The sequence below is a fragment of the Gopherus flavomarginatus genome, chromosome 8 (assembly GCF_025201925.1).
Source record: "Gopherus flavomarginatus isolate rGopFla2 chromosome 8, rGopFla2.mat.asm, whole genome shotgun sequence".
Taxonomy (NCBI): Eukaryota; Metazoa; Chordata; order Testudines; family Testudinidae; genus Gopherus; species Gopherus flavomarginatus.
This window is the reverse complement of record NC_066624.1, coordinates 41,686,078-41,700,833: the sequence shown is the minus strand read 5'-3', so window position 1 is coordinate 41,700,833 and position 14,756 is coordinate 41,686,078. Positions and strand designations below refer to the sequence as shown.

The 14,756-nt window shown below is 50.9% G+C and overlaps 1 protein-coding gene across 6 annotated transcripts in view; it reads right to left on the bottom strand.

Moving 5' to 3' along the window:
* The window catches only part of KLF8 (KLF transcription factor 8), a 99,042-nt gene extending 84,600 nt beyond the window's left edge, over window positions 1-14,442 (bottom strand). Inside the window, exons 1-3 of one of the 6 annotated variants that reach the window (XM_050964372.1) lie at window positions 13,595-14,441; window positions 4,681-4,765; window positions 4,278-4,328 (exon numbers count right to left, since the gene is read on the bottom strand). In XM_050964372.1, coding sequence (XP_050820329.1) covers window positions 4,278-4,328 — 51 coding nt within the window. In that variant the 5' untranslated portion in view covers window positions 4,681-4,765; window positions 13,595-14,441. Of the gene's footprint in view, window positions 1-4,277; window positions 4,329-4,680; window positions 4,766-13,594 lie in introns of those variants that run through there. The other 5 variants (XM_050964370.1, XM_050964374.1, XM_050964373.1 and 2 more) reach the window with 5 other exon arrangements.
* Window positions 14,443-14,756: the final 314 nt, after the last annotated feature.

Sequence of the window (14,756 nt, the reverse complement as noted above, 5' to 3'; positions counted from 1 at the left end):
GAGGGGACAGGCAGGTTCCAAGGAGACGAAGAGGTCACAGAATATTGGCTCATGGCCCAGGGTGGCAAAGCAGAAGGGAAGGTTACAGGCTCCGCAGAAGGAGGAGACCTCAGTCATTCAGCTCCCAGGATAGGACCCAATACTCATGTGCGCAGAGTGTATGGTCCACACAGGCCAAAGGCGAGGGATAGTTGCTGTGACTGGAAGGTTATGCACTCAGGAGAGGTTACACCCTAGGATCAGCAATTAAGAACATGATCAACTGAGCAGAGAGGCATTAAGGACAAAGGAGTGCTAAAGAGGCCGGATTAATATAGGGATGAGGGCTGATCTGGGGCAGAGATAAGGGGAGATGGAGGCGTGTCCTGGTAAGACCACATGCAGAAGAAAGGCAGAGCTGGGAGGTGATCCCAGGGAATGCGCTCCTGGTTGGAGTTAAAATCGGAGTTAAGATTATGGGCTACTGAGGTATGGACGATTTTAGTGTAATGGATTGTGTGATTATACTACACCACAACATGGCTAATGCCAGGCTCTGAAGAACTGCTTACAGAAAACAAATTAGCAACATATTGAACTTTTCTTTGCCTAAAATCTGACTAGACTAATTTAACATGTTAATGTCACACCTGCAAATCCTAGTCTAGACACTGCTTATATTACCCTGGTAAAAAGGCCTAGGTTACAAATTAAATCATTCATTGCATCACAGAAGTCCCCAGTTCAGATCAGGGCCCCATTATATGAGAGAGTCCCCACCCCAGAGAGCTTACAATATAAACAAGCCAAAGGAAGTATTATCCCCATTTTACAGATGGGTAGACTGAGGCACAGATATTAAGTGACTTGTCCTGGGTCACTCAAGGAATCTGAAATTAGAACTTGCATGTGCCAGTCCAGTGGTTAAACCATCACACAACCCTTCCTTCTTCCACTGTTGGTTTTCTATTAGCGCCCTATTTGGGACCAGACCAGTCGGTTGTATTCTCAGGTAGTCACACACTCTATGGTATCTCTCGTCCAGCACTTTGCAATTCCAGGCCAGCATCACCATCCCCATTTTACTGGTAGGTAAACTGAGGTGCAGGGAGGGGAAGTGACTCACACAGCAAGCTTTCAGCAGAATCCAGCTGGCAAGCACTTTGGCAAAGTGTGAGGCACAGAGAGGCCAGCAGGAGTTACGTGTGAGCAGAGCAGATCTGATCAGGATTTGTACAGTGTCAGTAAACACAGTGTCTCACCACTGCCAGGTGACTTTGTAGAAGGAAACTACACACTAAAAACGCTCTGGGTCAGCTGGCTGGGGGGCACTGGCCCACAAATGGTGAACCAGGAAGGGACACTTTTAGCTATGAAACAGCATTAGGTACTTTGACACAAGGCCACACACAGGAGGAAAGCACAGCCACCCCACAGCCCTGCATGACTTCTGAGACTGTGGCTTGGGGGGGTGAGGGGGGAAGGGGGAGAGAGAACAAGACCATGAGTTGCTCCCCCATTCCCAGAATTCGGGCGGAGCAGGGAGGAGGGGGAGGGGAGGAAGCCAGGCTGCCAGTTGCGGAAGCTGAGCGGTTGTTGTGCCCAGAGCAGGGCCCACAGGCAAGAGGAAGGCAAACATGCTGCAGGGCTGTGCAGTGAGCAGCTGCTGTTTGGGGGGTGTGCGTGTGGGGGGGGGTTGGATTTTGTATTTGTTTGGCCTAATCCTCTGACCCGTCAGCTGCTCCACCTCCTGAACCTGGGACCATTGTGCAATGCTGGCTGGGGGGACTGCACTGGGCTGCGGCAGAGAGAAGCAGCTGGGTGTGGTTAGCAGGTTACTACACCCCTGCCCAGCGGCAGGGCCCCTCAGCAGCCCAGCCCTGCTAATCCCCAGCTGGGAGGAGAGGGCAGGAACACGGGGCCCAGACAGGTGCTCTCCTGGGCGGTTTCTTTTGGCTTCAGAGCCACAGAAAATCTGCCCTTTTTTTGGACAGCTGGGGAGGAGCTGGAGGGGAGAGAGCAGCCCCGGCTCAGCGCTGACAGCTGGGGAAGGGGTGGGGAGGATGGCACAGCGGAAACAGACCCAGGGCTGGCAGGATAAGCAGCGGCTCACTTGTGTCTGCTTGACAGACCCCAAGGCCTAACCTAGAGTGGCTGCAGAAGCAGGGCCTGGGGTTGAATGGGAAACAACAGCGGCACAAGGGAGAGAGGAAGCCCCCAGTTTATACCCATCTCTGGGGCGGTAAGGAGAAGGAGGCTTAGCCCACTTGGCCAAACCAGATCAGAGCAACTGCCCCCCACCCCCAGCCTCTGACCACAGGAAGGGGCAGCCTCCAGCCCACCATGTGTCAAATCCCTCTCTGAGTCAGCAGCATGTGCCCTAAAGCACAAGGGCTGGGAAGAGGCCAGGTTGAAGTGGGCGGAGCCTTAGCGAGAGGTCCTCAATGAAGAGCCCAGGAGACCGCACATCAGGGGTTCTCAAACTGGGGGTTGGGACCCCTCAGGGGATCGTAAGGTGATTACATGGGGGTCGCGAGCTGTCAACCTCCACCTCAAACCCTGCTTTGCCTCCAGCATTTATAATGGTGTTAAATATATTAAAAAAAGTGTTTTTAATTTATAAGGGGGGGTCACACTCAGAGGCTTGCTATGTGAAAAGGATCACCAGTAAAAAAGTTTGAGAGCCACTGCCCTACATCATCATGTATCAGCACGGCTGGCAGGATACACTTCCCCAGGCGAGACCCAGCTCCTTGTCCCCTCTGCCAAGACAGCCAGCCAGCAAGGGGTTAACCACAAGGCAGACACCTCTTCACAGCAGACTGGGCAAAGGCCACCAAATCCATCCCCACGCCCCCAGCCATAGCAACTTGGTGGGCTCAGGCTGGCATGACCTAGACTTGAATGACCCTCTGTCCCTTTTCTCATCCCCTAGGTCCTTCGCTCCTAGGTCGAACAACTCCAGAAACCCTGCTGAGGCCAGTACGTTCGGCTGGGATCTCACGCCAACATGGGTGGCTTTTGGAGGTGACCCGAACTACAAGGCTGGGATCTAGACCACACACACACACACACACACACACACTCTCTCTCTCTCCCCCTCCCCCTCTCCCCTCAAAGGGTCAGATCTTCCGAGATTCTGGCCCCAATATTCCACAGAGGCAACGAACCCAGGTAGACTGGTACACCCAGCCCTGCCTCAGAGTGGCACTGGGAGTTCTAGCACCCCCTGCTGGCCAGCAGGAAGCACCTCTTCACCCCATGCCAAAGCTCCTGCAGCATGAAGTGCTTTGCTGTAAAGGGGCGGGCACGGTGGCAAGAGCCAGAACACAGTGAAGCAGCCTCCCCGCTGGGGTTCCCCTTCGCCAAGGACATCTGCAAGCCCCATGGGGGCCTGCTGCAAGTTCTCAATGTCACATAGGCTGCGTATGCCTATAAACAGCTCAGGCAGAGGCTGGCAAAGGCCCTGGAGTAGCCCGCTGCAGACAGGTCCACAGACAATCATGGGTGTGCAGCATAGGAATCATGTACACTTGGTACCGGGGACAGAGTTTGGCCTCCTTTCAGGGAGGCGTCACAGGGTTGGGACATTAATCACTGTTATTTACTCGTGCTGCAGACACACCTAGATGCTCCCAGCTAAGATCATGGCCCCATTGTGCAGAACACTGTACCTGCTCGCAGCATAAGACATCCCCACCCCATAGAGCTTACAGTCCATACAGACAGGGCATGGGAGGAGAAACTGAGGCACAGAGAGGTGACATTACTTGCCTAAAGTCACCCAGCAAGCAGAGCTGGGATAAGAACCCATGTCTCCTGAATCTCCACCATATCCTCTAGTCCTGGGGGTCTCAAGCTGGGGGACGGGATCTCTGAGGCGGTTGTGAGGTTATTACATGGGGGGGGAGGTCATGAGCTGTCAGCCTCCACCTCAAACCCTACTTTGCCTCCAGCATTTATAATAGTGTCAAATATATTAAAAAGTGCTTTTAATTCATAGGGGGAGGGGGTCGCACTCAGAGGCTTCTTATGTGAAAGGGGTCACCAGTACAAAAGTTTGAGGACCATTGCCCCAGCCACTGGGCCACACCAGATCTTGATTCAGGGAGGAAAATTTGCTTAGGAAAGCAAATATTTCATGCTACTTCCACTGCTTCCTGCATCTGACCTGCCTGCAAGAGCTGCTGTCTTGGGAGCAGAAGCATTTCCAAGCCCAGCACCAGAGACGAACTCTGTGGGACCCTCTCGCCTAGTGGGTTTGGAAGTTTGCAGGCCTGGTTCTGCCAAGTACTCACTCTGCAGCCTGGGAGAAGTTTCTTCCCCTCGTTATGCCTCGGCTTCCTCATCTGTAACACAGGGATAGTTATGTTTTGGAACGTGCTTTGTGATCCCAAAATGAAGGCAGGCAAAGTTCATGAACAGAGAAGTTCATGGAGTTTATTTATCCCCCCTCCTAGGTTTGAACTGGGTTCAGTCTGGGTGTGAAGCGATGGGGCAGAGGGGTAGGGATATTTGGAATCCAATCAATCCACCCCACCTTTCCCCATTCTGGAGCCAGGTGGCCTTTGCCCAGTGCCTCAGTACAGAGGGCACGGACACAGTCATGCTGTCCTGTGCTGGACAGTTACCAAGTCCTGTGGGTTTCATTTGATAGCAGGAGGAAAAATAAGTCAGGCCAAGCCTGGGGTTAACACTCACTTCTCTGCAAAGCACCTTCCCACGAGCATTCCCGCTTCCAGCCACTCAGGGGGAAACCGTTCTGCCCAGGAACATCCACCTACGCCTCAAACACAGACAGAGCAGAGGTTACCCAGTCATCTTTGAATGTGACAGCTTATCCATGTCCTGCACAGCAAGGCCTTGCTGAGACTAAGGTTTGGGAGGCATTATATGTGTTCATCTGACCAACACGTGTGTTAAAAGGCACATTGCCTTGTCTACACATGTTGGCTAACACCTTCCCAATCCTAACCTAAAAGCAGGTCTTCGCTGCACATGTAATCCAGCTGATCCACAGCCAGGTTAGCCCAGAGTGGTGCAAGCCCCTCCACAGCAAAGGCTCACCCATCTACCACGTCCTCCCTGTTTCTGCACTCACACACGTGAGTCATGGCCCATGGTGCTCTGTGCTGAGACACTCCAGGATTCTTTCCCAAGCAATTGTGGGAGACTTTGTCCATCCTCCAGGGAGAACTGTACCAGCACCCAAGTGATTTTTGCCTGTGTCCTCATTGCAAAGAGGGCAGAGTCCAGCCCAAGTTAAACTGAAGCCAGGTTCTGTCCCCCAGCTGGGTCAGCAAACCGGGGCTTAAAGCACTGCCACACCCAGGTCAGAGGTTTTCTATGTGGACTGTAGTGGAGGGAAAGGGTTTGAACTAAAATCCAGGTAAGAGTCCAGGTTAACTATGTAATGAAGACATCCCTAAGAGACCAGCCAGAACCTTTGCTGAAGCTTAAGCTCAACCTAATTTTTTTCCAGAGTGCCAGCCTACTGGAGAGTGGGAATGAGGGCGGAGACCAACTGTCCTGCAGAGCGATGTCCTACAGACACAGCTCAGGGACAGAGCAGCAGCGGCAAGGCAGGCTACCCGCCAATGTGCCTCGATTAGAGCTGGGTCCAGCTTTGCCACGGAACATTGACAAAGAAACGGGAAGGTTTTCATTTCGTTCAGGGGATTTTCCAACTAATCAAAACGTTCACAACATGTCTAAGTTTCCCTTTCAGTTTGGGGCCTTTCTTCCCCTCATCCCCAGAGGAAACCCCCGCATGCTGCTAAGAATGAAAGAGAGGACAATCCAGCAGTAACATCCCCAAAAGCCACTCTGCTCTCCAGGACCCCAAGAGCTTCTTCTCACATCTAAGGAGACAGAATATCTCCAGCAGGACCCGCCAGCTCCTTCATCTGATTTGCCTTCAAATGGTTACACCTCCCTAACCTGAGCATTCTGCATTAAAGTGTTGGTACTACTTAGTTTTTTGGGGGAACAAAAGACAGTCCCTTCCATGTCCATGACTGGGGCTCCTAGGCACTACAGAAAACCAAAATAAATAATATTAGTCTAGTAAACCCAACCAACATCAGTGCCTCATTGTGCTACGTGCTGTACAAACCTAGTGACAGGCAGTCCCTGCCTCAAAGAGCTGACAGTCCAGATGCTCAGATGCTACAGTGATGAATGCAGTATAAGAACCTATACAGAACAGAATCTAAGATGACAAGGCAGAACAGGAGAGAATGAGATACAACCACAAGCAGAAAATGGGGACCTGAGGCACGACAATATTAAGTGATTTACCCAAGGTCACACCGGATCTGTGTATTTATATACCAGTCTGTCTCCAAAACAGAAGATTTTTAAAAAGAAGGCACCATTTTGGGGTGACAGAGCAAAAAAGCGTATGCAACCACTGCTGGGTTGCAGCAAACTAATGGCCAGGACCCAGGTCCTGCAGACACGACTGATGCACAGGGATGGTGGAGTTCAGCTACATTTGACTCCATTTAAAACAAAATGGGAGCATGAACCAGCTAGGAATGGCTGAAAGGGGCAGGGAATCCCCAAGGAAGAGACAAGGCAGCACAGAGAGAAAAGCCAGTCACAGAGCGCCGTTCCCCTCTGGATACCTCTGGCAAAGCCAAGGTGCTCCCTTCACTCCAGCCCCAGTCAGCACACACTGAGCCCTATGGACACACACTGGTATGTCTCAACAAGAGCCCTTTTGTTGAGGGGCAGAGGCTAATTCCATTCAGCTCCCTTTAAAAAAAAAAAAAAGACCCAGAGCAAACAGGGCAGCAGGCTTAGAGCAGAGATCCGATTTCCCAGGACGGCATGTTCTGTGTTACCCTGCATGCCAGCAAGGAATCCCGGGGTCGTGAACTCCAGCCCACTCCAACGAGGACACACTGCAGGGAGCCGGAGGGCAGGGTCCGAGGTGGGCTGCTCCAGCCGGCGAAGAGCAATGCTGCAAAGAGAATCGGGGCTCATGCGGGGAGCCCGATGGGTGGAGGGGAGGAAAGGAGCAACAAGCTTAGAAGAAACAGCTGGAAATCTCTGTCTCTCCCATGGAGGCTGCACTGGCCAAGATCAGCCGTCACTGGCCAACGACAGTCACGTAGAACATAGCATCACATGGGTCAGACACAGCTTCCTGTTTGTTCACTTTGGCCATGGCCTGGGACCCATGCCAGATTGTTCCCTCCAGGAGGAGGTAGTTTGGATTTGGCCTGCACTGGGGAGTTTCACACCTGTTTTAAACCTGCATAAGCCACACCAGAGCAAGACCTATATATCACCAATGCAGTGTTTCCACTAAGGGTTTGACCTGCAGCAAAAATCCATAGCACAGGCAAGTCCTAAGTGACCCAAGCTTAAGGCATGGCATGCAGAGACTCCCAGGAGCCACAGGTTCTAGTCCCCACAAGGTCAGTTCAGCTCTTAGTCCTTCTGAAACCTGTATGCACATTACACAAGTGAGATCTCAAAACGCTTGGAAAGCCCTGAACAGGAGGCCAGCACATCCAAGATCAACAGCTGTGTAAGAGTATTTGCCCTTAGGCCTTTGGCCACACATTTTCCGCTGCCATAATATTTACACATTTCCAGTGTGCCCAACCCCATGGCGCGTGGGCACCAGACTCCATCCCAGAAGTGGCTGCACTACAGTGAGGTACAAAGCAATTCTCAGACATAATGAGCATGAAATGCTTTAGGAGGAAGTGGCTACATTTCTAGTGCCATGGTACATAGCAGGTATAGCTCAACATCCACAGACTGCAAAGGAGCCATGCAGAGAAGAGGTTAAAAAAAATGCAAGCTCAGGAACTCCGTTCCTAAAGCCTACAGAGGCTGGGCGTGTCCCAGAAGGCATACCTCAGAGGAAGAATTATAGCCCAGATGTTGTAGCAAATATCAGCTCCAGTTCATGCAGCCACAGATCCAGATGGCTAGGAGGTACCTGCCTTGGGAGGAGTAGCCAGCAGTTCAGCAAAGGTTCTCATACCAGCTTCCCTCTCCTGCCTACATGAGGCTAGGCAAGACTGCATCTAGCAATCTAATTCTTAAACAAGTAGCTCAGCCTTGAGAGTGGTCCCATTTGGGATGATCTCCTTCATTTAAATCCATTCAAGCCAGTGACGACTTCCACGTGCATTTACACTCACCAGGAATGAATCCATAGGTATGGTGCTATGAGCACAGGGTATTTCAAAAGGTTTATCTGTTGCAAAGGTGCCAGTTTTACAATGCAGCCCCTGGCAGCACAGATCAGGATGGAGCATTGCTTGTTGGAACGTGTAGTCTCCAGTGTTTGCAATGCTTTGAAAAGACCCGGGAAAATTGGGCTTATGCCCTTGTTTTGCTTCTTTAGAACAGAGAAGGGTAGATATTAGACAGTCAGGTCTTGTCTAACGCAGAAAGCCTCTGTGATAGAGTACAAAACCTGTCCTATCCACAAAGTGAAAGTTGAGCAACAGAGAGGAAGAGACAGCAATGTTTAAATCTCTGGATTATTATTATTTTTTTTTAAACTACCTGTTTAATTCTAATGCCTAACGCACATGTGGAAGAAAAGATTCAGCTCCTCTGAACTCAAAACAGATATCTCCAAGCAACCCACGAGTCCTCCAGAAAAACTAAGAATCTAGATCTGACAGTCTCAATATTCCAAACATTTAAAACACACACACACATTATATATATACACACACACACCCGGTCACAATTCAGAGTGACTGCACCTATGCTCCCCCTCCATGGTCCCTTGAGGGCACCCAGTCTAGGTTCCTGGCCCCTCAGGCATCACCTCTCTTAGGCAGAGAAGAATGTCTCTCCTCTCCTGACTGGGGTTTTTCCAGGTTGCACAGTTCCCTGCCTAAACTGTGTTATTCCCAGCAAGCCAATCTGCCTAATCAGGCCAGCGTCTGCACTTTGCTTTCTCTGCAGAGGCTATGAACAGTGTAACTGCCCTTGGTTATGTGCTACTCCACAGCTCTTTCTAACAGAGCACGTTTATTCTTAAGGTGAAAGCATTACAGAGACAACGTATTAAAAAGAGTAAAAACCTACACGCATGTTAATCATCCCCAACTCTAACACGGGTCCTTCAAACCCCACCAAGGAGTTTTCCCCGTGGTTACATCAGAATGATTTTAGCTCAGAAGATCAGAATGGTTTTAGCTCAGAACTAGCACCCCATGAATCTTTCCTTCATACAGCTTTGGCCTTCGATCTTCAGATTCCAGGGCCAGGTACTCAGCAGGTAGTGGACCTCTCCTCAGGAAGTAGCTTCAAAAGGTTGGGCATTTGCCTAACCAGAGGTGAAAATTCACATTCGCTTCCCCTCCCACTAGAGATTCCCAGGCAAACCACTTGACACTGTCCAAAAGTCCATTCTTGTCTGGCCCATAGCTCAGTATAGTCCCTTGACATTCCTAACAATTCCCAGGGCTCACATCCCATCTGCCCCCTCAAGAGGTTACATACAATCCCAGCCCACATTCATACATCAACTTTGTATTTAATATACTGGACTCCACAGATACTTTAATTGAATTCAGTAAGGTTTTTCAAGGACATTTCGCTCTCTGTCACGGTACCTTTTAGGACTTCTTCAGAGAGATTAAAAAAGGGCACCCAATCGATCTTTGAAGAAAGCCTCTGAAAAACCAAGGGAGCTGGAATTGGCTCTACTTCTATTAACTGAGAGGCTTTCCTTGGGTCTCTGTCACTGGAGGAAATGACTGGGCAGCCCTGCTAAATGAGACCCATTACTTGTATCTGAGCAGCACCCAACTGCCCCCCAGCCACTGAACAGACAGAGTGAGTGACAGTTTTGCCCCAAAAGCACAGAGAGGGACGGTGACTTGCCCAAGGTCACACTGCAGGTCAGTGGCAGATCTGGGAATAGAACCCAGGTCAAGTTCTAGTCCACTGTCCCAACCACTAGACCATACTATCTCCCGAATGAGCCATTTCATAGAGAGAAACATTGACCAGGTAAATAAAATCGGGCACTCATTTGAAGGCTAACTTAGCTTCTCAAAACACCAACTTAAAAGCCTCAGTTCTGCCCTTTTTGCCAATGGCATTCCGGGAATTAGAATCAAATTCCTATGGAGGGGATTTCATTAAGCAAGCCACATCCTCTTGCAACCACGCTTCACAACGCTTAGAAGTCAGAAAGCAAGACTCTGAGTCTCTGCATCTGACAATGAAGACTAACAAATGTGTATTCAGAGAGTGAGATTCAGAATGCAGGAGGCCAGTACCAACCAACCAGACTTGGGGAGACACATCCACCTCAGCATAGCAGCTAAAAGGATGCTTGACAGTCACGGTGGGGGAAACAGACAAGTTAAAACATGGAAGGATTAGAGTAGAAAAAGAATGGCTAAGACACCTGACCAGATTGGCATGACCAAGGAAAGGAGGATTAAAACCAGCGGAGGTTACAGGAGACTGTGCCACTGGGAAATGTCCAGGCAGATAACATGACTGGAGAGCAGTTCGTCTGTGATCATCCTAGCACAGCTCCACTGACAGCAGCAACTGTGGAATACTAGTATAGACCAGCCTCCTCCTTGCTACCACGACAGCACCTATCACTGCCTAGAGCAGATTTGTCAAGGATTGGAGAGAACCAGGCCAATGACAACCTCACATGAGTGTGAAAGGCAAGTAACTGAGGGGAGGGGATCAGCAGAGGTTTCACAATCTTGTTTTTTGTTGACTCCCATTAAAAACTTCTATGCTCAATTAACGTTCTAGAGAAAGAAAGTATTTGTGAAAGATTAAAACATCCACTATCTGTTCCATGAAGATGGAATAGAGCCATCTCTGAGATCTCCCAACAAGTCCTCCAGAAAACCCAGGGAAGCTGTACAGGCAAAAATAAAATGAACAGGATTTAAAACACATACAGCTTGCTGACCTCCTTCTTCCATCAAAAAAGCTGCAAACAAAAGAAGGCACAAGACCAATATTTTCTTTCATAACCTTTTACAAGTCACCTTTTAATTAACCCAACAAATACAGTGCTATACACCAAGAGCCAACTCTGCACAGAAATGTACCTGGTCCAGTCAAACCAGGGAATCTGGGTCACTGAAACCAACTCTGGTAACACCCATTCTAAACCCTAGTAGCAAGTCCATCATTCAGATCCCAGGATGCTACAGTGGAATGTCTTCAGAGGTGTATATGTGAATTACAAAGGGTGGGATGACAGGTGTGACTGAGCTAGGACATCTGGTGCAAGCAAGACACGCATCCATAATGATCACAAAAGACATCATCAAGTATCCGACATGCTGGCAAGCAGGCTCAGTAGTCCGGATTCTGGGTTTGTGCTCTCCAGCGATTAAGACTGCTCTGGATATAGATTTCTTTGGTTCCTGTTTACACTAGTTCCACCTGTCCCTAACTGGGAGCTGAAGCACTGTGGATCAAAAGGACTGCAAAGTCGGAGTTCCTGTGCCTACTTATACAGTTGTGGTGAAACACTCAGACCCAAATAGTACCAAAAGGTGATCCTCAGCACCCCCTGAAGTGTTACCATCCACAGGGACCTGAGGCATATGGAGACTGACTTGCTCAAGGTCAAACAGAAAGTCTGTGGCAGAGCTGGGAATGGACCTGAGATCTCCTGAATCCCAGTGCAGGGCTCTTCTCCTCTGTGAAATGGAGATAATGATACTTGCCCGTGAGATCATAAAGGCTGCATCAGGAGTTTAGACTTCTCTTTCAACACGCTGTTAGAACTGAGATGGAACACCAGTGATCATCTTCAGATGCAAGAATCGAGAACAGGCACCATGCTCTTCTTCTAAGGAGGAAGGCTTCCCACCTCGGATCCCATTCAAATCTTCTGTGTACAAACTCCCTCTCTCCACCCAGGTGATGGAAGAATTCCAAGAAGTTAACCCTAAAACTAAAGTTTCAGCACTGTCTATAATGTGCTTACACAACACCTTCATCATCTAATACTCTAATTAAATTAAGTTGCCCAATCAGCCCCCTGGCAAGGAGATAATGATTATCCCTATTTTATGGATAGAGAAATTGTGGTACAGAGAGGATGTGTGACTTGCTCCTAGCTCTCGGTCCAGCCACTAGACCACACTTCTAATTAAGAAGGTCTGAACTCATGTTGACTTCCAACTGTAGAACTATACAACATTGCAAGTCCTGGCGCACACACCGCTGTATGAGTCTCCAGTTTTCTGAACACATTCCAGGATTTGGAACAAAGACTGTAAACCAAGGCTTCCAAAAGTGACTAGTGATTTTGGAAGCCCAGCTAAAGAGGACTGATTTTCAGAGGGCAGGTGGCTCAGCATTTTCCAAGAGTCAAGTTGGTGACACAAAAACCACTAGTCACTTATGAAAATCTGGACCTAAGCTCTTCAGAACATGGACCAACCACTGATTGGCAGCATGTAGACATAAAATGTTCTCTACGAATATGTCAGTAGTTTTCTCACCAGTGTTTAGCCAAGAGAGACATGCCTAAAGTCCACATTTATTCACACATGAACGTTAGCTTTTTCCCCCTCCATCTTTCAACTGACATCCTTTAAATTGCTATCCCCAGAGCAGGCCTCAATTCAGAGGACGGGCTCTCTGAAAGATATACCATTGAGATGCACCTGTTTCATATATACCATTGAGATGCACCTGTTTCATATGCACCACTCTCCCTCACCTCAGCTTGGCTCCATCTCCAAGACCAGGGCACCTGGCTTTGCCAGCATCACTGCTACACTCTGCAACGACTCAGTCTGAAACCTAACTCATGCAATAGCCATCTACACCGAGAGGGCAGGTGGCAACCACCCTGTGCTCCTGAAATTCTGTGCCCAGACACCCTAGCCAGCCTGACTCATGCCCCCAGGGTGCCAGGCCAGGCCACTGCCCAAATCAATAAGCGACCCACACACATGCTTTACTGCACTGCACTTCAAAAGCAAACAAGAGGCAGACACATAGGTGCCTAGCTGTCACTGCTGCACACTCAGGAAGCAGTTAAACCACGCGACGCACGGTTAATCTGTCTCCTAAATCTGCAGCTCAGACGGTGGGAGGGCAGGGAACGTGGCAGGGTGCACCCCCCACTTCACAGTGAACCTCAGATCACCCCTCGGGCAGTGGGAGACTGCCGTGCAGGGCAGGCACAGCAATGTCACTGACTGCAAGGAAAGATCTCACTCCGCACCAGCGGAGCTTCCACTCCCTCTCCACTGCTTCTGGAATGACTTTCCAACCAGCGCAACCTACTTCTCCCTCCTTCCCTCCCAAACGGTGCACTGCCCCTTTAAGAGGCCAGGCAAGATGGAGCCCTTGACTTGTCCACTGCATTAAAAAAAAATCCCCAAAGCAAACCCCCTTCGCAGCGCCCTGATCCGCAGGGCTGAGAGCGCGGGACAGCAGAGGCTCCCGTGCTCTGGCTGGGTGTGCACAGCCCTCCCCAGCTCCCCAGGGGACACTGAGGCTTGCAAGCAGCCCCCGCTCCCGCTGATCTGCAAGAAAGAGGCTGTTTCCTAAGGTGGATCCTCCCCCTCCACCCTGTGACCACATGGGGGGGGAAACCACAGACAAAATGAAAAGGACTTACTTTCTCTTTCTGCTCCTCGGAGTGCATCTCCTCCTGCTCCCCGTGGGCTTGCTCCGGGGGGGTCCTCCCTCTGCCTCCCCCTGGGCTCGGGCAGGCACGGGGCGAGCTCTGGGTGCTTAGCTGTGCTGGAGGGAGGGGAGGGTGGAGTAGGTGGGTGGAGGAGGGCTCTGGGCTTCTTGGAAAGGCTCTGCTCCCACTCAACCTTCCTCCTCTTCCCCCTCTCCTCTTCCCCGCCTTGTGTTTGCTGATGACAGGGGCAGGGGTGGGGGGGCAATGTTGTTTTTTCCCCCCTCTCTCTCTTTTCGTTTTCACCAGCTGCCTGTCCCTGACCCCACCCAGCGGCTCCACCCCATCCACTGCTACATGCCCTGTCAATCACCAGCCCATTTAAAGCTGCAATGCACAACTTGGGCTCCCCCCTGGGCTTATTTGGCCGCCCCCAAGGCCAATACCCAGCGCTGTCCGCATAGGCTGCAGGACCCTCCCGAGGCGGGTGGAAGGAGCCCCCCACCCCTTCTCCTGATCGCCTCTGTAGGGGGTGATTCCTTGGGGTGGGGGAGCTGCATAGATGGAGCTGCTATTCCCTCCCTGACTCCACCTACCTCCTGTACACGAGTCGGACTGAGCGGCTCTGCAACACCCTAGCAGCTAGTTCTCCTTGCTCGGCCCCTTTCAGTTTCATCGGGCTGGTGAACGTGGCTCCCACTGAATTTGGGGGGCGGGTGGGGCCCAAGGCTACACTGTCCTGCTCCTCCCACGCCCACTTTTGAGCCTAAAGACTTTCCACCGCTGATCCTAGATTAGGACAATGAACTCTGCTCCCACGCCCTTTGGGGAACTGGGTGTCCAAGGAGAGCCCCCCCCACCCCGGGGTCGTTAACAGAGCGCACTTCTCAAGGGGGGATGGGGCATGTGCGACGGAGCAGAAGCCAGGGCTGGGTGTGGGAGGAGCAGGAAGCTGGTCTGTGCCCAGCTCAGGGGTGGTGTCTCCAAGCTCCGGGGAGGGGGCGGGGGGTGTTGTTTTCCAGCCCTTTAGCTCCATCTGCTTCTCCTGCGTTCGAACAGCCCGGCTGCCCGCTCACACCTTGCTAGCTTGGGAGCTGCTCTCTGCAGAGCGGCTGGATGGCAGCGATTCCCCATGGCTCCCCCGAGCCCGGTGACT